Source organism: Macaca mulatta, chromosome 2 (genome assembly GCF_049350105.2).
Source record: "Macaca mulatta isolate MMU2019108-1 chromosome 2, T2T-MMU8v2.0, whole genome shotgun sequence".
Lineage (NCBI taxonomy): Eukaryota > Metazoa > Chordata > Mammalia > Primates > Cercopithecidae > Macaca > Macaca mulatta.
The window spans coordinates 44890010-44912339 of NC_133407.1; the positions used below are offsets into that span (position 1 = coordinate 44890010).

General features: G+C 42.3%; 1 protein-coding gene across 3 annotated transcripts in view; it reads left to right on the top strand.

Annotated features, from left to right (window-relative positions):
• ATP1B3 (ATPase Na+/K+ transporting subunit beta 3) overlaps nucleotides 1-18580 on the top strand; it is a 47846-nt gene extending 29266 nt beyond the window's left edge. Inside the window, exons 5-8 of one of the 3 annotated variants that reach the window (XM_077990937.1) lie at nucleotides 5260-5444; nucleotides 7573-7623; nucleotides 13755-13841; nucleotides 17811-18477. In XM_077990937.1, coding sequence (XP_077847063.1) covers nucleotides 5260-5444; nucleotides 7573-7623; nucleotides 13755-13841; nucleotides 17811-17981 — 494 coding nt within the window. In that variant the 3' untranslated portion in view covers nucleotides 17982-18477. 3 annotated transcript variants of the gene reach the window in all.
• Nucleotides 18581-22330: the final 3750 nt, after the last annotated feature.

The window sequence follows — 22330 nt, forward strand, 5'->3', positions numbered from 1 at the left end:
TTCTTGAGATGTAACATTTATTCTGCATTAAAACTAAATATTTTAATTAATAGAGCAAATCTATATTGTATGAAATAGTTCCTCTGAGGACTTGGATCTTTTGCATCCAATGTAGTGTTTGTGTCGGGGATGGGAAATGGTTTATTATTTTAAAGTTATGTCTGTGTCTGATTTTTAGTACATCAGTTTTTCAAAGTTACCAGTTTGTAACGTTGTTTGATAGCCATCCTAGCCCAGCTTTTCCTCCTGTTTTGTTTGGCCCAGCCATTTATGTGAATGGTGTTAACAGTCACATGAGTAATCATCAAACACCCTGGCCTGCTGGTTCGTGATCAGCTCATCTCTTCCTCAGCCACACACAACTGCAACTGCTCCCTAGAACATTACCTTGTCTCATCTCCCACCCCATCTTCCCTTTTATGTAGCTTAGTTCCATGGCTTGTATTTCATTTTTACTTTTACTGGTGCTCTGAAATCCCAGACCTGTCAGTCTTCATGTCACACCCTGTGGCAGAACCCCACTCCTGGATAAAGCCATATAATTACTGGATGTAGCTCATCCTTCTGTGCCCCTGCCCCTGAGCAGATACTGAGCAGGACTAATTAGCACTGTGAGTATTTGAGCACCTCCCTCAAATGGACTTGCTTCACTGCTTGGTAATCCTATGGAATTTCTCTGGATAAATTCTCTGAAAGGATTATTTCCAACTTTCAAGCCTTTAACCCCTTACCTTTTTCCTTATAACTCACTCTCTTCATATAACCTGATTTCTTGCTTCAAGAGATAATAGAAGAACTCAGATGGGAGCTCCTCCAGTTTCCCCATTACCAGTAAAACAGATCTACAATGGCAGCCATTTTATGTCACATTCCTCCTGCTCTGATCGGGGGCTGCCCTTCCTCTCACTTGAGGCCACCTGTGTCATTCCTGCTTTGGATCTCATCCTCTCAATGTCTAAGAAACATACTATGTACTCTCTCTTCTTGTGTGTATTTAGCCTTTCTGTCTTTATTGGATCCTTCCTATCAACTTGAAAAAAATCTTCAACTCTCTCCTATCTTAAACCAAAAGCTGCTTTTGATCCCACATTATCTACTATCTTCCTAATCTCTTTTCCTTGACAGTTAAATATGTATTATTTAAAAAAGACTTTTGTGAAAGTATTATCCATGGTTTAATAGCTAAAAAGGTCTGCAGTGAAGTGTTCCCTGCCCTCCTCCCTTCTAGCAGAAGTCCTATTAATTTATTCACATATTTTTTGAGGGCCTGCTTTGTGGCAGGCACTCATTTGGGTTCCAACAATGAATAGAAGAAAAATTCCTGTCTTTCTGGAGCTTAGTCTCGTGGTGAATTAGAAGATAATACGTCTTGAGGGGGAAAATAAAGCAGAAAAAGGAGATAGGGTAAGTTGGGAAGGATTGTGGTTTTACATGCAGAGTGGTCTAGGAAAGCCTTATTGAAAGGGAACCTTGAGGGAAGAGCAGAAGGAGGTGAAAGAAGTAGGCATGGAAATGTCCAGCAGCAGAAGCAGTAGGTGCAAAGGCCCTGAGGCTTATGGTGCTGATGTGTTGAACATTCATCAAGGAAGCAAGAGGGGGTGAATAGAGTGAGCCAGGGGAGAGTAGTAGGAGATTGAGGTTAGGGAGTTAAAGGAGGTCCAGACTGTAGGTCCTTAGAACCCGTTGTTAAGTTCTTTGGCTTTTACAGAGTCCATGATGGGGAATTTTAAGCAGTGAATAATAACATGATCTAATTCGGATTTTTAAAGGCTCCTACAAGCAGCTCTTTGAAACTAGACTAGAAGGGGGAATTGAGGAAGCTAGTTAGGCTCTTACAGTAATCCAGGTAAGTGGAGACGGTGGCTTGGCAAGGGAGAGAGCAATGGAGTTTGTGAAAAATAGTCTGATTCTGGACACGTTTCTTTTCTCTTTCTTTCCTTTGTCTATTTGTCTGAGATGGGGTCTCTCTCTGTCACCCAGTGGCATAATCACAGCTCACTGTAGCCTCAGTCTCCTGGGCTCAAGTGATCCTCCTGTCTCAGCCTCTTGAGTAGTTAAGACTACAGGCTCACATCATCACACCTGGCAAATTTTTAAATTTTTTGTAGAGATGGGGTCTCACTATGTTGCCCAGGCTGGTCTTGAACTCTTGGCCTCAAGTGATCCACCCACCTTGGCCTCCCAAAGTGCTGGGATTACAGGCATGAGCTACTGCACCTGGCCTCTAGATATATTTTTGGTAGGGAATAATTTCATGCTTCTGAACTTTTTCTTACGGTGTTTTCCTTCTGTATCTATAAATATTACACTTTTCCTGCTGGTTCTTGATTTTTTACTTCTATGCATTATCACTTTATTATCACTTTTATACATTTTCTTAGTTCACATGTCTCAGACCTTCCTCCCTTTCTTAATTGATTACTATTTTCAGTTTCATTATTGGTTGCTTTTTTATACCTGGTCTTTATATCTTCTTCTATCATCTGTAGATACTCTCTTCTGACTTCCTTATTTGTAAACTATCATTTGAGGTATTTTCTTGAGTCTCTTTTTTCTGGAAAACTACTTCCTGGAGCCCTTTCCCTCCTGCTGCAGTCTGTACTATTTCTACATCAGCCTTTTACTCCCAACTGTCCTTTGGGGAACTTCCTTTTGCCACTTTCTTTTGTTGGACCCACTGTTTCTTGGCTCTTGCCCTGCCCCTTTTTTTTTTTCCTCTTAATTTATTCCTTAGTTTTGATGGAGTACATTCTCAGGTAATTTTATAAGAAAAGACACCAGAAATGTAAATTTGGACCCTTTTATTTCGGAAAATGTCTTGTTTCTGCCTTTATATTTGCTAGTGTACCTCCATGTAGAACTCAGTTCTTTGTATTTGCCTTTTTTCCTCTGAAAGTTTTTCATTTTCTTTTTCAATTTTCTCTGTCTCTTTTGGGTTCTAAAATTTCTGTCTGGATCTCTGTCTCTAAAATATTTTGCTGAGACTTGATTGCAGGTCTCTCAGGATGAAAACTTAAGTTCTTCAGTTCAGGGAAATTATCCTCTGGTAACACTTTGATAATTTCTTCAACTCAATTTTCTGGTTTTCTCTTTCTAGAACTATTCTGTTTGTTGTGTCTTAGACCTCTTGTTTTTCTCTTATTTTGTTTTGACTTAATTAGACTTTCTGGGGGATTTACTTTAATTTTCAACTCTTTTTTTGTTTCTTAAAACATTCAACTGCTGTTGATCCTTATGTGCTCCTTTTTCATGTTTGAAAGATACTATACTGGTTAAAACATAATGTCTTCTCTGTTTGTTTCCTGCAGATACTAATTGAACCTAAAGTTTTATTTTGTTCCAATTATCTCTTTCCTTTAGGGTCATTCATTCCTCCTGTTATCTCGGTCTTTTTTTTTTTTTTTTTTCCTTCATTGAGACAGTCTTACTCTGTTGCCCAGGCTGGAGTGCAGTGGCTTGATCTCAGCTCACTGCAACCTCACCTCCTGGGTTCAAGTGACCCTCAAGCCTCAGCCTTCCAAGCAGCTAGGATTACAGGCTTGCGCCACCACACCTGACTAATTTTGGTATTTTTAGTAGAGACAGGGTTTCACCATGTTGGCCAGGCTGGCCTCGAACTCCTGGCCTCAAGTAATCTGCCCATCTCAGCCTCCCAAAGTGCTGGGATTTCAGGCATGAGCCATTGCACTTAGGCTTTGGTCTTTCTTATTTTAGGCTTTCTTCAGATGCATAGGGCTCTTTGGTTACTCTGGGTTCAGTGACCTTTCTGTGTTCCCATCATGCCTTCTGCATAATCTAACTGGTCGTCATACAGTTCCTTACACTTAATAGTATGGAAGTGGAAGTCAGCATAATGAAAAAAAATTCGAAAGGTCACTGATGAACTGACCTAAACCAGCAGAGTCTATGCAGTAGAAGCCCTTGGGGAAATTGGTGAAGGACTTAACATTTTTTTGCAGAGTGTTGAGTGTCATGATGCTGTTTTGTTATAAAGTTTATCTCTACCCCCACAAAATACCTGAATCATTCTTTGCTTTTAAATGAGTACATAGTTCCCACAGTAACCTAGTTTCGGATAAGCATAAGATGAAACCAAACATTTTGACAGTGATTTTTCCCCCCAAGGTAAAGACTTTACACTTCCTTTTTGAGGCATACTCTTTGAAATTTGGTTCTTATTTTGGTTGAATTCAATACCTTTTTCTGGTACCAATTGCACCCACACACCAATAGTTCTTACTGAGGCACTGTTATATCTTAATTATTTATTAGTAAGTGTTGTTCACTAGAGTAAGCTCATTGAGGGCAGGGATCACATCAGGCTTGCTCACTGTGTGCCTCTTGGACTAAACACTGCCGAGTACAGAGCAGAATTGTATTGTCTGTTGCATATTTCTCCTCCCTCTTCCCTCCCATTGCCAAGTTCTAACCATTTTACTCCTTTATCACTTTAGACTCCATCTCTGCTAAAAACCCCCTTTTATGAGCTAGTTGTCTCTCACCTGGGCTGTTTTAATAGTCTCCTAACTCGTTTTCCGGGTCCCTTCTTTTTCCCTTCTGGACTGACCCCACAGAGAAGTCAGAGTTAATTTCATAAGTATGGTCATACTATCCACTTGCCCTGGTTTAAAATATTTTAGTGGATTGTTAATTGCTGTTTGGCAGAACACTCACCCGCACCCCTCAAAATTCTTTAACACAGTTTACAAGACTGTGTGGTCTGGCTTCTACCTTCCTTCATTGGAAGTGCTTCTCCTAGCTTCATTAACTACCACATTCCCTTCTGCATTCAGCTCAGTTGCTTTTTTTTTTTTTTTTAAGTGTAGGTTGTCATAACACTATGTCTTCATACCTCTGCAATTCTGATTTTATACTCACTTAATGTCTGTCTTCCCCACAAAACCGTAAGCTCCATGAGGGCAGCAGCAGTGCCTTTTTACATCCTCTTCCATTGTATCACCAAGCATGCAGAAGGCATTCAGATAATGCTTTAGCCATGGCTGGTACCGCCACCTAATGGTGACAGAAGAGATGGATCTATAATCCAGTTTGTATGATTATTGAAATGCAGTAACTTTAGAGCACTAGTTAGCTGTTAAAAGGTAAAGGGGCAAACTTAACATTCTTTCCCTAAAGTTATCTGGTAATTGGCATTGCTGTTTTTGTCTTTGAAGAACATTTTCCAAAGGTTTATATATTCCTGGTTGTTTTTAATACCTTTTTTGGCTGATCTAGTGCACATGTATGTTTCCTTTTTAGCGTATACTTTAGAAGAACAGAAGAACCTCACAGTCTGTCCTGATGGAGCACTTTTTGAACAGAAGGGTCCAGTTTATGTTGCATGTCAGTTTCCTATTTCATTACTTCAAGCATGCAGTGGTATGAATGATCCTGATTTTGGCTATTCCCAAGGAAACCCTTGTATTCTTGTGAAAATGAACAGAGTACGTACATATTTTACCTCTGCTGCTGCTTTTTTTCTAGTATTCTCTTTTAAGGAGGCAACTATTTTTAGATTGTTTGGGTTGGGTTAATGGTAAATAACTTATTAAAAGTTATCATTGGGGGGGTAGCTTGCTTTAAAGGCTAGCAGTAATGTTTATTACTCACTGGAAGAAAGTTTATATGGCAAAAAAAAAGAGAGGTTCATAGATTAATCATGGAGTAAGGAGTTAAAGTAACTTAAACTTTTCTTCTTTGGAAACGCCTACATGCATTTTACCAGATTAATGCTCCAAGGGGCAAGTGTTCTCCTTGTCATAACCAAAGCAGAGTCTTGTTAGGGTGCAGTGCTCATCTTTGAATCCTGTGTTGTGAAATAATTTAAAATTCTGCAGACTCCATAAAGTTTAAGCTTATTTAACTTTTTCGAAATACTCAGTAGCGAAGCATTGTTTTATAGTATATGTATATGTGTATGTAATTAAGTAACAGAAATACAAATAAATCCCATTCTAACGAGTTCAGTGGGATGTTGCACTTGTATCCAAAGTAGCAGCATTTTGCTGTTTTACAGAAGGGCTCCCTGAATTGTATAGTAATGAGCAAAGTAAGAAGCTAATGAATTAGGGTCATTGTGCAACAGAACCTGATAACAGCTTTTCTTGAGTCACAAAGTGATCCCTAGCCCCCGTGCCTTGCTGCTGTGTAAATGTACTTCAGAGTTGTATTCTGATGCACTTACTGTTTTGAGGCCTGCAAAGTCTGAGTGAAGTCATTCCTGGTCATTTAAACAGGTGTAGACTTCTCAAAATCATGAGTTTGTAAGTCATCATTGGTGAGCAAATTGCCACCAGCCTTAATAAAAGTAAAACTTGAGTCTTTTGAAGTTGGCACTGCTAAATAAGGAGCTTCCCTGTAGGGAGAACCAGCTAGGCCCTGAGGTGCCCAGACTGACACCCCTCCAGCCTCTCCTTCATCCCTTTGGGAGGCCTTGGATAACTGACAACTTCCAGATTGTCCCATAGCATTCTAGGTGCTCAGTAAATGACTAGTGGGATGTTTCAACTAGACTTTATTCAGAAGTAAGAATTGAAGTTAACAAAGTAAGCTGAAAGTAATGTGAAACTAGATCTAGTTTATAAAATGAATTAAGTTTGTTTTAACAGAGATGCCTTTTGTAATCCCAGTCTACTAGAAGTATCCTCACAACATCTAGGTTGCTGAAAATTTGTTCCCAGTAGAAAGCCAGGAGAGGATCAACCTCGGGGGTTTGTTTTCTTTCCCAAGATGGCCTCTTTGAATGATAATGGTCTGAGACCATACTTGCTGATGACTCAGGGCCTGGCTTTGGCAGGAGGACAGCATCAGACACAGGAATCAGTGATGAGATGAGCTTATGTAGTGTAGCAGGGGGTTTCATACCAGTACAGTTCCCAGTTAGCACTATTGACATTATTATTAGGTCACAACAATACTTGTCTTTTGAGAGCAATATTTAGATTTTACATGCATTCACATGGAAACTGCATATAAATTCAGAATGCCAAAAAATTATCTCACAAAATGTATAAATATGTTAGGATTCAATTCTGTCACCTACATACATGAAAGGAGTCTTAAAATAGGGCTCTTCCAGGGCGTGCCTTTTGGGGAGCAGATGGGTTATGAGATACAGTGAGGCTCAGTGGGGCCCTCATGGAAATATGGAGAGTGTGACCTAATATAGTTTTGTGAAGAACAGTTAATTATTGTGCCTCTGCAGTTCTTATTATTTACATTAAATTATTTGTTCATATAAATACTAATAATTAGATTTAAGGGTTTCTGTTTGTTTGTTATTTTAAGGGTAGCAAAGGGTACTTTTGTTTCAGTTAAATCTTTGGTAATTGATTTATTTTCTAAATTGCCCAGGACAGTAATAAGATACCTGATTGTTGAAGTTATTTTATTTAAAAGTTCATTTTAATCCCCTCAAATAAGATTAAAGTAAAAGGCAGATGTAACTCACTGGGTTAATATACAGTTGGTGTTAATCTCAAAGTCTTCATCCCTTGTCCCCAGCAACAGAGGGAGGAAGTTCCATTGCATACTTACGTGATGTTTAAATTTATCACTATTTCTTAACCTTAGATAATTGGATTAAAGCCTGAAGGAGTGCCAAGGATAGATTGTGTTTTGAAGGTTAGTATTCAAAAAATAACTCCTGTTAAATCTTTGATGTTTCTTAAAATACTTTAAAAGTCTAAGGATTTAGTCGTCTTTTTTCTTCCCTGTCACATTTTGAAGTCCTTTGTAGTGCCTTAGAATAAAATTCCACCAACCTTTTTGAGAGTAGTCTTTCTCTTCCTTAATGATAATTCAGAAAGACATTTTCCATGTGTATTTGATTTTGCACACATTGCCTTTATTTTCACATATACCATATTTCATCAATTCTAAGATTTACTTTTTTTCTGCCAGCTCAGTAACACTGAAATTGGGATTACCCTTATAATTGATGGTGTCTTAATACTGTATCATGACATTTTTCTCTTTCTTAATAGTTAGTTGGCATGCTAGCTATCAATGCTATCTGAGATTTAATGAAATATGGTACATTTTCCTTAAGGTAGAAGCATTATTTATCTCCCCTGTCCCTGCTTAATTTTTTTTCCAGAATACTGTGCAGTTTTCATCTCATAACTTTCTTTTGTTTTCTCTCCATGCTGCAAATGCCACTAAGACAAATAATGTAAAAGATGGGTAAGAGTTCTGAGGAGACATTAAGTTCTAAACTTATGATTGTGCTAAATATTAACATTTCAACTCCGATAGTAGAACAGAAATATTTTACTTAAAATGTTACATTGAAATCACTTTTAAAGTTGTGGAAAAAAAATTCTTTTTACTGTTAATGGGCTTCTTATTTGGGCAGAAACTTCTTGCTCAGTGGCTCTCAAACGATCGTTCATCAGAATCACGTTGGCTTGTTGGGCTCCATTCCCATAGTTTCTGACTCAGTAGGTCTGAGATAGGGCCCAAAATTTGCATTTTCTTTTTTTCTTTTTTTGTTTTTGTTTTTGAGACAGAGTCTCACTCTGTCACCCAGGCTGGAGTGCACTGGCGTGATCTCGGCTCACTGCAAGCTCCGCCTCCCGGGTTCACGCCATTCTCGTGCCTCTAAGTAGCTGGGACTGCAGGCGCCCGCCACCACGGCAGGCTAATTTTTTGTGTGCTTTTTTTTAGTAGAGACGGGGTTTCACCGTGTTAGCCAGGATAGTCTCAATCTCCTGACCTCGTGATCTGCCCGCTTACAGGCATGAGCGACCGCGCAGGCCCAAAATTTGCATTTCTAACTAAAGTTTCCAGGTGATGCTGATGCTGCTGGTCTGAGGCACACATTTTGAGAACTCCCGATTTGGAGTGTCCTTACTAATATTTTAAGAGTATTCACTATTTAGAGTAGCATAAAAAGCCAGGAAGTTTATGGTTTCTCATCTGGGTTGAAATTATGTGTGTGTGACCACTGGCAATTCACTTTACCTCTTTATGCCACAGACAGCTCCAGCTCAGTGGGAAACTTGTACAAAAGGCCAGAGTCGGCCGGGCGCGGTGGCTCACGCCTGTAATCCCAGCACTTTGGGAGGCCAAGGCGGGCGGATCACGAGGTCAGGAGATCGAGACCATCCTGGCCAACATGGTGAAACCCCATCTCTACCAAAATACAAAAAATTAGCCGGGCGTGGTGGCGGGCACCTGTAGTCCCAGCTACTCAGGAGACTGAGGCAGGGGAATCGCTCGAACCGAGGGGGCGGAGCTTGCAGTGAGCCGAGATCACGCTTCTGCACTCCAGCCTGGCGACAGAGCGAGACTCTGTCCAAAGAAAAAAAAAAAAAAAAAAAGCAAGCCAGAATCTCACTTAAAACCAGATACTACATCTAAGCTGAGCTTTTCTTTCTTTTTTTTTTTTTTATGGGAGCGGAGTCTCGCTTTGTCGCCCAGGCTGGAGTGCATTGGCGCGATCTCGGCTCACTGCAAGCTCCGCCTGCCAGGTTCACACCATTCTCTGTCCGCAGGCTCCCGAGTAACTGGGACTACAGGCATGAGCCACCTCACCCCGCTCATTTTTTGTATTTTTTAGTAGAGACGGGGTTTCACCGTGTTAGCCAGGATGGTCTCCGTCTCCTGACCTCATGATCCGCCCGCCTCGGCCTCCCCAAGTGCTGGGATTACAGACATAAGCTACCACGCCCGGCTGAGCTTTTCTTGATACATTCTTATAAAAATCTAGTGGGCAGCATATACTGTCAGCTCTCAAGTCAGAACATTATAGCTACAGGATACATTTAGAAAAAATGTTGGGTAACCCTTCATGAGCCTCAGGGCTGGTTCACAAAGCTTTCTGGTAGGAAGTTCTTGGGGCTTGGGTGCTGGGCTTCAGCTGGGTGGAAGTGCTAATTTCATGACAGTGTGCCTGTATACAGGAGCCTGTGAGCAGGCGGCATGGATTAGCTTGGATGGAATCCTGGGTCTACAAAGCCAATATCACCTGAAAGGAAAACACATTCAAGCCAGAAGCGCAAAAGCTTTAAATTATTTTCCTAAGCTTTAAATTATTTTCCTAAGCTTTAAATTGTGTAAGGCTTTGGCCAGTATAAACAATTCCATATACCTCTTCCCTTAAGATGTGTGTTTTTTGTTGTTTTTTTTTTTTGAGACGGAGTCTTTCTCTGTTGCCCAGGCTGGAGTGCAGTGATGCAATCTCGGCTCACTGCAACCTTCGCCTCCGGCTTCGGGCAATTCTCCTGCCTCAGCCTCCCGAGTAGCTGGGACTACAGGCACGAGCTACCACGCCTGGCTAATTTTTTGTATTTTAGTAGAGACGGGGTTTTACCATGTTGGCCGGGATGGTCTTGATCCCCTGACCTTGTGATCCGCCTGCCTCGGCCTCCCAAAGTACTGGGATTACAGGCGTGAGCCACCACGCCCGACCCCCTTAAGGTTTTAAATGCATTGTTCTTGTTGTTTATCTATTATGTATCCTTCGCTTCTAGAATAGTTGGGGGGAGTGTTAATGAAAAATCCAGATTTAATGATTCCGATTTCAGTTAGCTTTCCCTTTTGCTTTGGAGAGATGTGTGTGAAGTACATAAAATAATCAAAGCAGGTGGGTTTTAAATTTTGTTTATTTAGTTGTGGAATTTTTTTTTTTTTTTTTTTTTGCTTTTAGAAAAACACGAAAGTGGAAGAAATGTTTGTAAAATCTGGCATTTTATCCCTGGGCTAGTTACAAGTAACAAACCAGTTAGAACCTATAAATTTTAGAGATGAGGCTCTCCAGAACAGAAGGAAGCATTTATTGCGTATCATAATTGCAATTTGCTATTAGATTTGTCTGTATCAAGTGTTCTTTAAATTCTTTAGTTCTTTTTTGTAATACGTCTTTTATTTGTCTTGTATTGATTTTGTTCTGCCTTAATTGCTTTTATACAAGTTAGAGTCCTGAAAATACAAACACTGACAATACTTGGAGGTGCTTTTTTTTTTCTCTCTCTCTCCGTAGAGACAGGGTGTCACCATGTTGCCAGGCTGGTCTTGAATTCCTAGCCTCAAGCAATCCACCCGCCACTGCCTTTGAAAGTGCTGGGATTACAGGCGTGAACCACCGCAGGTGGCCAAGGTGGCCTTTTAATATATATCAACTTAAAAGATGATTCCTGCAAAAGGTGTAATGTTCATATTTATGACATTTTTTTCCCAGTATTTTATTTTATTATGAAAATGAATCATATTAAGAAAATCAAAAGTGGGAAGAAACAAAATGCATTATTTTTTAAACTCCGTTTTGTTTTGGTGGAACTTAGTGACCATCAGTAGGTTCTTAGAGTTAGTTGTTCATAGTTTACAATATGATACTATTGCCCGGCACCGTGGCTCACACCTGCAATCCCAGCACTTTGCGAGGCCAAGGTAGGCGGATCACCGGAGGTCAGGAATTCGAGACCAGCCTGGCCAACATGGCGAAACGCTGTCTCTACTAAAAATTTAAAAATGGCCTGACGTGGTGGCATGTGCCTGTAATCCCAGCTACTCGGGAGGCTTAGGCAAGATAATCCCTTGTACCCAGGAGGCAGAGGTTGCAGTGAGCCATGATTGCGCCACTCCGCTCTATCCTATGCAACAGAGCGAGACTCCGTTGCAAAAAGAAAAAAAACATGATGTTATTCATATACTTAGAAAATTATGACATACATGCTTCACCCTGAGTATCTTATTATTCAGATACTCATTTTAATATTTCACAATTTCTAAATGTTTATTTTCACAGAAGGTATAAATTAAAAGATTAAGAAAAATCCTGCCAAGAGCATGGTTTAGGCCCACACTGAAAGAGCAGTTGAGCGTCTGCCACACCTGGTGGTCTTGAGCACCTGGCTTAACTCTGAGCCCCAGTGCCCAGCTCTGTCATTGATGCTGCCCACTAAGACTTGTTAGGCCTGAAGGAGGGAAGTGTAAGCTAAGTGTGGTATCTGGTGGGAAACACTGGGTTGGGCGTGGTGGCTCATGCCTGTAATCCCACCACTTTGGGAGGCCGAGGCAGGCGGATCACTTGAGGTAAGGAGTTCAAGACCAGCCTGGCCAACATGACAAAACCCCGTCTCTACTAAAAATACAAAAATTACCCATGCGTGGTGGCACACACTTGCAATCCCAGCTATTCAGGAGGCTGAGGCAGGAGAATCACTTGATCACTTGAACCCGGGAGGAGGAGGCTGCAGTGAGCCGAGATCGGGCCATTGCACTCCAGCCTAGGCAACAGAATGAGACCTCTGTCTCAAAGAGAAAAAAAGAAAGAAAACACACTCCAAGGTACTCTAAACTGTTTCTCAAAGAAAAACCTTTTTTTCATTTTGGGGAAATGCGTTCTGTAAATGAAGGTCATATATTAAGGTAAAATAGGTTCAACAAAAGCAATTAATGCAGAAAAACACTGATATCAAAGTGACTAGTTTTTCTCTAATATAAAATGTTATCTTTGATTTTAAGCTTATTTTTTAAGTTAAAGAGTACAAATGAAGGGTGGAGTTTGAGTAGTGACTGAAAATTGCTTTTGCGATTTCTCCTAGCATTGTTACTTCCTGCCCTTTCCAAATATTCTTCATCTGGATCATTAGAGCTTGTCTGGTGGGTGGGGCGCATCACCACTCTGTGCTTTGTGCTGTCTGGCCCGTGCCTTTCATCTGTTTCTTATCCCACCCCACAGCCATATGCTGCTTCATAACGAAACGAAATGAGCAGAATCTACAACTCCTTAGAGTGGATTCTTAGTTTTGTTTTATGTTGTTTCATGTGTGCTTTCAACCCTGTCTCAAAAAATTTTTTTAATATATAGATATAAAATTCAATTATTTAATAATGTTTTATTGTAACTAGTGCTCCGTAAACCCAGCACTGATTTTAATCATTGTGGTCCGTTTGCTACTACTCAGTCTGTGTTAAAGTTAACTCATTAGAATTAGGCCCATTTGGAAAGTGTTACATGCGAATTTTCATAAATTGCTAATTTATCATGAATGATACTAGAAATAACTAATAGCATGAATGAATTGGATTATAGGTGGTGCTTGATTTATATGTTGATAAGCATGGAATATGTTTATATGTGTTGGTAAACATGGAATTCCAGTAGACAAGTAATACTTAATGATTTGTATATGCTCATAAATTTATCCCTGAAAAATACAGTATTTAAATTTGTGGAGAAGAGTTTTGCTGGGAGTACCTTAAGTTTTCCCTCGTGCTTCCCTCTGGTTGCAGTTCTGGTTGTTAATCACATGAAACTGACACCTGCTGTCTCCCAGGCCTGAGTGCTGCATTCTAGGTTGGCGCCTCGTGGTGGCCATTGCTTTCCAGTCTGGAAGCACAGGATTTTCTTCATTTCAGGAAAACACTGGTCCCAAACCTGCTAGTGCATTCCTGCTGTTAGTAGGTAGAAAGGCTGGCATTTGGTATTTGGAGGGCAGGTAAGATTTTACAGGAGTACATGAGTGGAACTGGCTATAATTAAGAAGGGACTCTCATGAAAAAGAGTATAGAGTGTATCTGGAAGCGTAAGAATCAGGATAGTTCATGTGGAAGGGTTTAGTTAGATAATATTTGCAATCAAGATGAGTAAGTTTCTTCTCAGAAGTACACTTGTAATGATAATATAGTTGGAGCAGCATTGTAGTTTCTCCAAACTGTTCATGATTGATACTGCTTTAATTATAAACATAGTTTTTAGAAATTCTTTTTGTGACCCTAAAGAGGATTTCTTTTGTTTTCAACTTTAGAATGAAGATATACCAAATGTAGCAGTTTATCCTCATAATGGAATGATAGACTTAAAATATTTCCCATATTATGGGAAAAAACTGCATGTAAGTATTTAGAAGTTTGTATGTGGTAATTACTCTTTTGGGAAGCTGGAGCATCTGTGGGCGTACCCCTTATCTGGGGTAGGTAGACCCAAGCCCTGTTTAATTTGTGCATCATCTGTTCAGGTTTTGTTTTATTTTAATGATGATGGTAAATGGAATTCCCACATCTACAATTTAGAACACAGAACACAAGCAGATAAATTAAAGTTAGATGATTATTTATAAAATGTCATTTTCTTTTTCAATATAGAGGTAGTAGTATATGCTTATGTAGAGAAAGTAGAAAAGTACTTAAAAAGAAAATCAAGGCTGGGTGCGGTGGCTTACTCCTGTAATCACAGCACTTTGAGAGGCCAAGGCGGGCGGATCACCTGAGGTCAGGAGTTCGAGACCAGCCCAGCCAACTTGGTGAAACCCTCTCTCTACTGAAAATACCAAAATTAGCTGGGTGTGGTGTTGTGTGCCTATAGTGCCAGCTGCTCAGGAGGCTGAGGCAGGAGAATCGCTTGAACCCAGGAGGTGGAGGTTGCAGTGAGCCAAGATTGTACCACCACAGTCCAGGCTGGGCGACAGAATGGGATTCTGTCCTCACCGTCCCCCCCACCCCCCCCCAAAAAATAAAATCAAGGCCAGGCGCCATGGCTCATGGCTGTAATCCCAGCACTTTGAGAGGCCGAATCGGGCAGATCACGATGTCAAGAGATGACCATCCTGGCTAACATGGTGAAACCCTGTCTCTACTAAAAATTACAAAAAATTAGCCGGGCATGGTGACGGGCACCTGTAGTCCCAGCTACTCAGGAGGCTGAGGCAGGAGAATGGCATGAACCTGGGAGTTGGAGGTTGCAGTGAGCCGAGATCGTGCCACTGTACTCCAGCCTGGGCAACAAAGAGACTCCATCTCAAAAAAGAAAAAAAGAAAACCAAAAGCTCATTGCGGCTGGGTGTGGTAGCTCACGCCTGTAATCGCAGCATTTTGGGAGGCCGAGGTGGGCAGATCACCTGAGGTCAGGAGTTCCAGACCAGCCTGACTAACACAGTGAAACACCATCTCTACTGAAAATACAAAAATTAGCCAGGCATAGTGGTGGGTGCATGTAATCCCAGCTACTCGGGAGGCTGAGGCAGGAGAATCACTTCAACCTAGACTTCAGTGAGCCAAGACTGCACCATTGCACTCCAGCCTGGGCGAGAAAGCAAGACTGTGTCTCAAAAAAAAAAAAAAAAAAAAAAAAAGGTTAGTGGACTAGTGAGTTACCATAGGAGTGGGACTAGTGGCTTTATAAGAAGAGGAGGAGAGACCTGAGCTAGCAGCATGCTCAGCCCCCTGGCCATGTGATGCCTTGCACCACCTCAGGACTCTGTTGAAAGTCCCCAGCAGCAAAGAAGGCTCTCACCAGATGCAGCTCCTTGATCTTGGCCTTCTCAGCCTCCATTAACTGTAAGAAATAAATTCCTTTCTTTATAAATTACCCAGTTTCAAGTATTGTGTTATAAGCAACAGAAAACAAAGATGATAACCATAGTACAGTTAACAAAGGAAGGTAACATATAGTACTCTTATGAATCTGTAGAAATCATTGAAAATCCATCAGTTGTTGCAGTAATATTCTTTATAGTGAAGTACAAGAGTGTTTTCCTGATCCAAGATGTCACACTGTTGATATGTTTAGCAACCTATAGTCTGGAATATTTCCTCAGTCTGTTCATGCCTTTGTACTCTTCAAGAATAAGTATAGGCCTTTTATGGCTTATTTTATGTTCATTAGTTTGAGTTTGGTGGTTTTTCATGATTAAATATAGGTTGTGCATTTTGGCATGAGTGCCTCAGAAGAAATGTTGAGTTCTCAGAGTGTCAGGAGGGACATGGTATCATTTCGTTCCATTAATGGTGATATTACCTTGATTGCTTGGTTAAGGTGGTGTCAGCCAGGTTTCTACAATATAAAGTTACTTTTTTTCCTCCGTCATCAGTAAGTATCATGTGAGGAGAAAATAAAAAAGCTCGTTACTGCCTGGCACAGTGGCTCACGCCTGTAACCCCAGCACTTTGGGAGACTGAGGTGGGCGGATCACCTGAGGTCAAGAGTTCAAGACCAGCCTGACCAACATGGAGAAACCCGGTCTCTACTAAAAATACAGCCTGTAATCCCAGCTACTTGGGAGACTGAGGCAGGAAAATCCCTTGTACCTAGGAGGCAGAGGTTGCAGCGAGCCTAGATCATGCCATTGCACTCCAGCTTGGAGAATAAGAATACATCTGTCTCAAAATAAATTAAATAAATAATAATAAAATCTTTTAAGTTCCATAAAGTAGAAATATATTACAATTACAATCAATACATTGTGATTACAATGCAATAAAGCTAAAAATTATTAAAAAGACCCTTCTATATGGGGGGAGGGAAAAGTGGAAACTGTCTCTTAAACAACTTACAGATGAAAAGGTAAATTAAAATCAAGATTATAGAATATTAAAAATTAAGGCCAGGCACAGTGACTCATGCTTGTAATCCCAGCACTTTGGGAGGCTGAGGTGGGCGGATCACGAGGTCAGGAGTACGAGACCAGCCTGACCAACATGGCGAAACCCTGTCTCTACTAAAAATACAAAAATTAGCTGGGCATGGTGGCACCCTCCTGTAATCCCAGTTGCTCAGGAGGCTGAGGCAGGAGAATCGCTTGAACCCGGGAGGCAGAGGTTGCAGTGAGCCGAGATTGCACCATTGCACTCCAGCCTGGCAACAGAGTGCAATGTCTCAAAAAAAAAAAAAAAAAAAAAGTCTGGTGCGGTGGCTCACGCCTATAATCCCAGCACTTTGGGAGTCCGAGATGGGTGGATCACCTGAGGTCAGGAGTTTGCAACCAGCCTGGCCAACTTTAGTAACAATGGCAAAGCCCTGTCTCTACTAATAATATAACAATTCGCTGGGTATGGTGGTGGGCACCTGTGATTCCAGCTACATGGGAGACTGAGGCAGGAGAATCGCTTGAACCTGGGAGGTAGACGTTGCAATGAGCTGAGATGGTGCCACTGCACTGCAACCTGGGGAACAGACTCCATTTCAAAAAAGAATATTAAAAAATAATGATAAGGGTAGGGTGCGGTGGCTCACGCCTGTAATCCCAAGCCGTTTGGGAGTCTGAGGTAGATGAATCACGAGGTCAGGAGATCGAGACCATCCTGGCCAACATGGTGAAACCCCGTCTCTATTAAAAATACAAAAGTTAGCTGGGCGTGGTGGCGGGTGCGTGTAATCCCACCTACTTGGGAGGCTGAGGCAGGAGAATCACTTGAACCCGGGAGTCAGAGGTTGCAGTGAGCCAAGATTGTGCCACTGCACTCCAGCCTGGGTAACAGAGCAAGACTGCGTCTCACAAAAAAAAAATAATAATGATAATAGGCTGGGTGTGGTGGCTAGGATCATGCCTGTAATCCTAGCACTTTGGGAGGACAAAGCAAGAGGATCACTTGAGTTCAGGGGCATGAGCTGTCACACATAGCCAACATTTTTATCAGTAATTACAGGTATGGACTTACGGCTCAAAAAAATTAAAAAGAATGCAGAGAACAGAAAATAATAGATCTAAATTATTTTATTATTATTATTTTAATTTACAAGCCACATGTGGTGGCTCACACCTATAATCCCAGCACTTGGGGACGGCATGGTGGAAGGGCCATTTGAAGCCAGGAGTTTGAGACTAGCCTGGGCAGGGAGACCCTGTCTCTACAAAAAAATTTAAAAATTAGTGGGCTGTGGTGGCATGCGCCTGTAGTCCCAGCTGCTTAGGAAACTGAGGTGGGAGGATTGGTTGAGGCTTCAGTGAGCCATGATTGCACCACTGCACTGCAGCCTGGGCGACAGAGTCTCAAAAAGAAAATTTACAGAATAAGCCAATTCCTGGTAGAGAAAAGTATAAAGTTTCCATAGAGTTTGAATTAATGTCTTTTCCTTTTATTGCCAGGTGGGATATCTACAGCCATTGGTTGCTGTTCAGGTCAGCTTTGCTCCTAACAACACTGGGAAAGAAGTAACAGTTGAGTGCAAGATTGATGGATCAGCCAACCTAAAAAGTCAGGATGATCGTGACAAGTTTTTGGGACGAGTTACGTTCAAAATCACAGCACGTGCATAGTATGAGTAGGATATCTCCACAGAGTAAATGTTGTGTTGTCTGTCTTCATTTTGTATCAGCTGGACCTTCCATTCTAGAATTATGAGACCACCTTGGAGAAAGGTGTGTGGTACATGACGCTGGGTTACATCATAACGTGCTTCCAGATCATAGTGTTCAGTGTCCTCTGAAGTAACTGCCTGTTGCCTCTGCTGCCCTTTGAACCAGTGTACAGTCGCCAGATAGGGACCGGTGAACACCTGATCCAAACATGTAGGATGGGGGTCTTGTCCTCTTTTTATGTGGTTTATTTGCCAAGTGTCTAAAGCTTAATATGCTGTGCTATGTAAATATTTTATGGATATAACACTGTCATATTTTGATGTCAACAGAGTTTTAGGGATAAAATGGTACCCGGCCAACATCAAGTGACTTTATAGCTGCAAGAAATGTGGTATGTGGAGAAGTTCTGTATGTGAGGAAGGAAAAAAAAGAAAATAAAAGTGTATTTGAAAAATATTATCTTGGGTTCTTTGTAAAATTTATTTTTTACATGCTGAATTAGTCTGGATCTTTTTGATTAAGAGCACAAACGTTTTGTTGTAAAACCTGTAAAAAAAAAAAACTGGGATTAATTTTTAGTGCTGGAACTGTCTCTTATAAAGTATTTTAGGCTGTAGATAAAATAGCATTTTTAGGTTAGCCAGTATGACTATGCACCTAATTTTTTATGAGATTAAATTCATAAGACTTAATTTGTACAATAGTTTGTGAAATATCTTGTTACTGCTTTTATTTAGCAGACCGTGGACTGTAATAAAGTATATAAATTGTGAAATATAAAAACTTGGAACTTATTCAAATCTTCAAAGCAAACAACAGTTTTGTGTAAGCATTCTTTCCCCTCCAGTATTAGGTGTGTTCTTGGTAGGATTATTCGTCATAATTTGGGTTACTTTGTTGAGAAAGTTGTGCTTCCCATATGATCTGTGGTGATTCTTGGTTTTTCTTAAGGCTATTGTTTGTTGTTACTTTTCTTCTTTTAAAAAAAAAAAAAAAAGGCGGCCATGTGCAGTGGCTCATGCCTGTAATCCCAACACTTTGGGAGACCAAGGTGGGTGGATCATGAGGTCAAGAGATCGAGACCATCCTGGCCAACATGGAATCCCATCTCTACTAAAAATACAAAAGTTAGCTGGGCGTAGTGGTGCGTGCCTGTAGTGCCAGCTACTCAGGAGGCTGAGGCAGGAGAATTGCTTGAACCTGGCAGGCGGAGGTTGCAGTGAGCTGAGATCACGCCATTGCACTCTAGCCTGGTGACAGAGGGAGACGCTCTGTCTCCAAAAACAAATGCAAAGCAGGTATTCTTGAGGTTTTGTTTGTGGTGGTACATGCCAGAAGGGGTGGGACCCAACCCAGCTGGCTCAAGAATGACCGTTTGGAGTAAATGTGAGGGCTGTGGGTGGCCTTGCCTGGCCAGGTGGGCCTTGGTGGCCTGGTGGCAGCCTCTGCCCTTTGCTAGTGGGCACTCAGCCCTGCATGAGAGCTCTGTTTGTCCCTCTGTCACTAAAATCATAGTGATAAAGAGATTTTTCACTGAAGGAAATTATTCTTGGAGTAATTACAGCAAACCTTTTCTGCGTTTTGATTTTCTTTATGCTATCGCTTAAGAGTGTAAAACAAGGATAAAAGAAGGCTACAAGGTGAGAGAGGTGACATGACTTTAGTTGAGCCAGTGTGACCTCATCCTCAACAGCTGTAAACTTTGGTGCCTGTGAAATTCATATTAAGTATTCTATTAAATTTGCATTTTTGAGTCTTTTGAAGTAAATATGGATGGAATTTCTGTTTTAATGAGCTTAGATAAAAGACTCATTCTCGGCCGGGCGCGGTGGCTCAAGCCTGTAATCCCAGCACTTTGGGAGGCCGAGACGGGCGGATCACTAGGTCAGGAGATCGAGACCATCCTGGCTAACACGGTGAAACCCCGTCTCTACTAAAAAATACAAAAAACTAGCCGGGCGAGGTGGCGGGCGCCTGTAGTCCCAGCTACTCAGGAGGCTGAGACAGGAGAATGGCCCGAACCCGGGAGGCGGAGCTTGCAGTGAGCTGAGATCCGGCCACTGCACTCCAGCCTGGGCGACAGAGCGAGACTCCGTCGCAAAAAAAAAAAAAAAAAAAAGACTCATTCTCAGAACATAAAAGAAGAATTGAGATGGCATCCAACATAAGGTGGGTTTTGGAGAGAAACAAAAATGGCACACACGTCACCAAAGCATCTTGTATGCCTTCCTGGTTCAGAAGTTTGGATGTGGATCAGCCCCTGACTGCCCAGTGATCTTAGCTGATCTCCCCAACTTTTCCTGGCTCTGCTTGCTTCATCTATTGAAATTAAGGGAGTTTAACAACAATTTAGCAGACCTGCTATATACCAGGACTGGAGCAGCCAGACTGAGGTCTCTCAAAAGATCTTAAACTAGGAGAGAACAGCCTCTGAGACACAACACGTGGCGTGATGATGGTGATGGCGCTTATATGCGAGGGGCCGTGAGGTGGGGAGACAGGATTATTCCAGAGGCCCCACCCTTCCCTAAAGTTTTATTTTTGTGAAAGGTCTCTACAGACAGGTGGTGCTTGAGGGAGGAGGAAGAGTGGCCGGGAGCTGGGTCTGTATGGGCCGGGTAAGGACTGGACTAGGAACGAAGGATGCCTGGACACAGCTGGAGTCCGCCTTTCTGCTGCTGATTTTGGGTTTTCCTCAGGATTTCAGGATGTGCTCACAGATCACCTGGGTATCTCATTAAAATGCAGGTTCCAGTTCGCTAGGAGGGATTCTATAGAGGTAGCAATTCCAAGGTAATACCTACCACTGCTCATTCACAGTTTGGAAGGATGCAACCAGCTTTGCATCCTTGGCCGTGGAGCCTAGCACCAATTTGATTTAGTAGATGGAGAAGATTGAGCCATCATTTGACTTTAGCTGGTATGTGGAAGTGTGTGCACTCCTGCTAGCTGGCCACCTGTCTGGGTAGGAGAATCCTGAGAATACCCGAAGACTGCGCCACTGGCCCGTGGGAGAACCCGAGTGGTGGTGCTTCTGGGGTTGCTGCCCGGCAGGTCACATTCCCAGGTTGTGCTGAGGGAGTGTGGGGTGAAATGAGATGTGTCCCCACGTTTTTCCACACGAGCGTTGATCCTTTTTTCTGGGTGGCTGAGAACAGCTGGGGATTGTGTGGAAAGCTGGAGTTTCCTGCAGAATGATGCGCGTCCTCAGGTAAGAGCTCTTCAGGGGCAGGAGGGAACTGGGATGTGCTGAGAGGCTGTATGGCAGCATGGACAGTGGGCGATGGCTAGATGGGATCAAACAGCCAGAGCCGGGGAGGAGGAACCCAGTGGGGTGTGGCCGGCGGAGATGGCCGAAACTTCAGCTGGAGCGCTTGAGACCACCCTTCAGAGGCGATTCATCCCGAACTGGACCTGCTGCTGCTGAAGTCACTGTGGTAGGCAGAATTTCGGCCCCCATGACCTTCACCTTCTCGGGCCGTGCCCGTGGTTACGTTCTATCACGTGGCAAGAGGGGCTTTGCAGTTGAAATTAAGGTAATTGGTGGGTTGACCTTAAAATAGGGAGATTATCCTGGATTATCCAGCAGCCCAATGTGATCACGGGAGCTATAAGCAGAAGTGAGACCTGAAGCCTCTGGGTTTGGACACATCCTTGCTGTTTTCGATGTGGCCGTGTGGGAAGTGGAAGGAAGTGCATTCTGCCAACAGCCAGCGAGCTTGGAAGCCAGATCCTCCCCAGAGCCTTCAGAGCCCAGCCCTGAGGCCCTGCGTAGAGGACCCAGCTGGGCTACATTGTGCCCAGACCGCTGACCTACAGAAATGGGAGATTATGAGTATTGTTTTAAGCCACCGATTTCATGATAATTTGTTATGGAGGCCAAATAGAATGCTGATATGGTCATCTCAGTGACGATTACTACTCCACCCCACTGCTTCTCAAACCAGTCTATCAAGGGCTCATGTTTAAAATGCAGATTCTGATTGGACAGTGCCCAGGCTGGGGCCCGAGATTCTGCTTCCTAACAGGCTTCCAGATGCTGCTGTTGCTTAGAGGGCTACATCTGAGCACAAGGCCCTTTTGTGTACGACTGTGGTTGGTGTAATGCCTGGAATTCAGAACCCAGGTAAGGAAGGAGGAAGAGGGATCTGAGAGAAGAAAGGCCTGGGATAGAATTTGTTCAGCTACGAAATAACACGGAGGCTGTGGAGAGGTGCCCTGTGTTGGGCCCCTGGCTTTCAGACACTCACTGGTGTGTCTTCAGACCACTGGTGTGGTCTCAGAGCTTGGGTATGGATGGGACATTT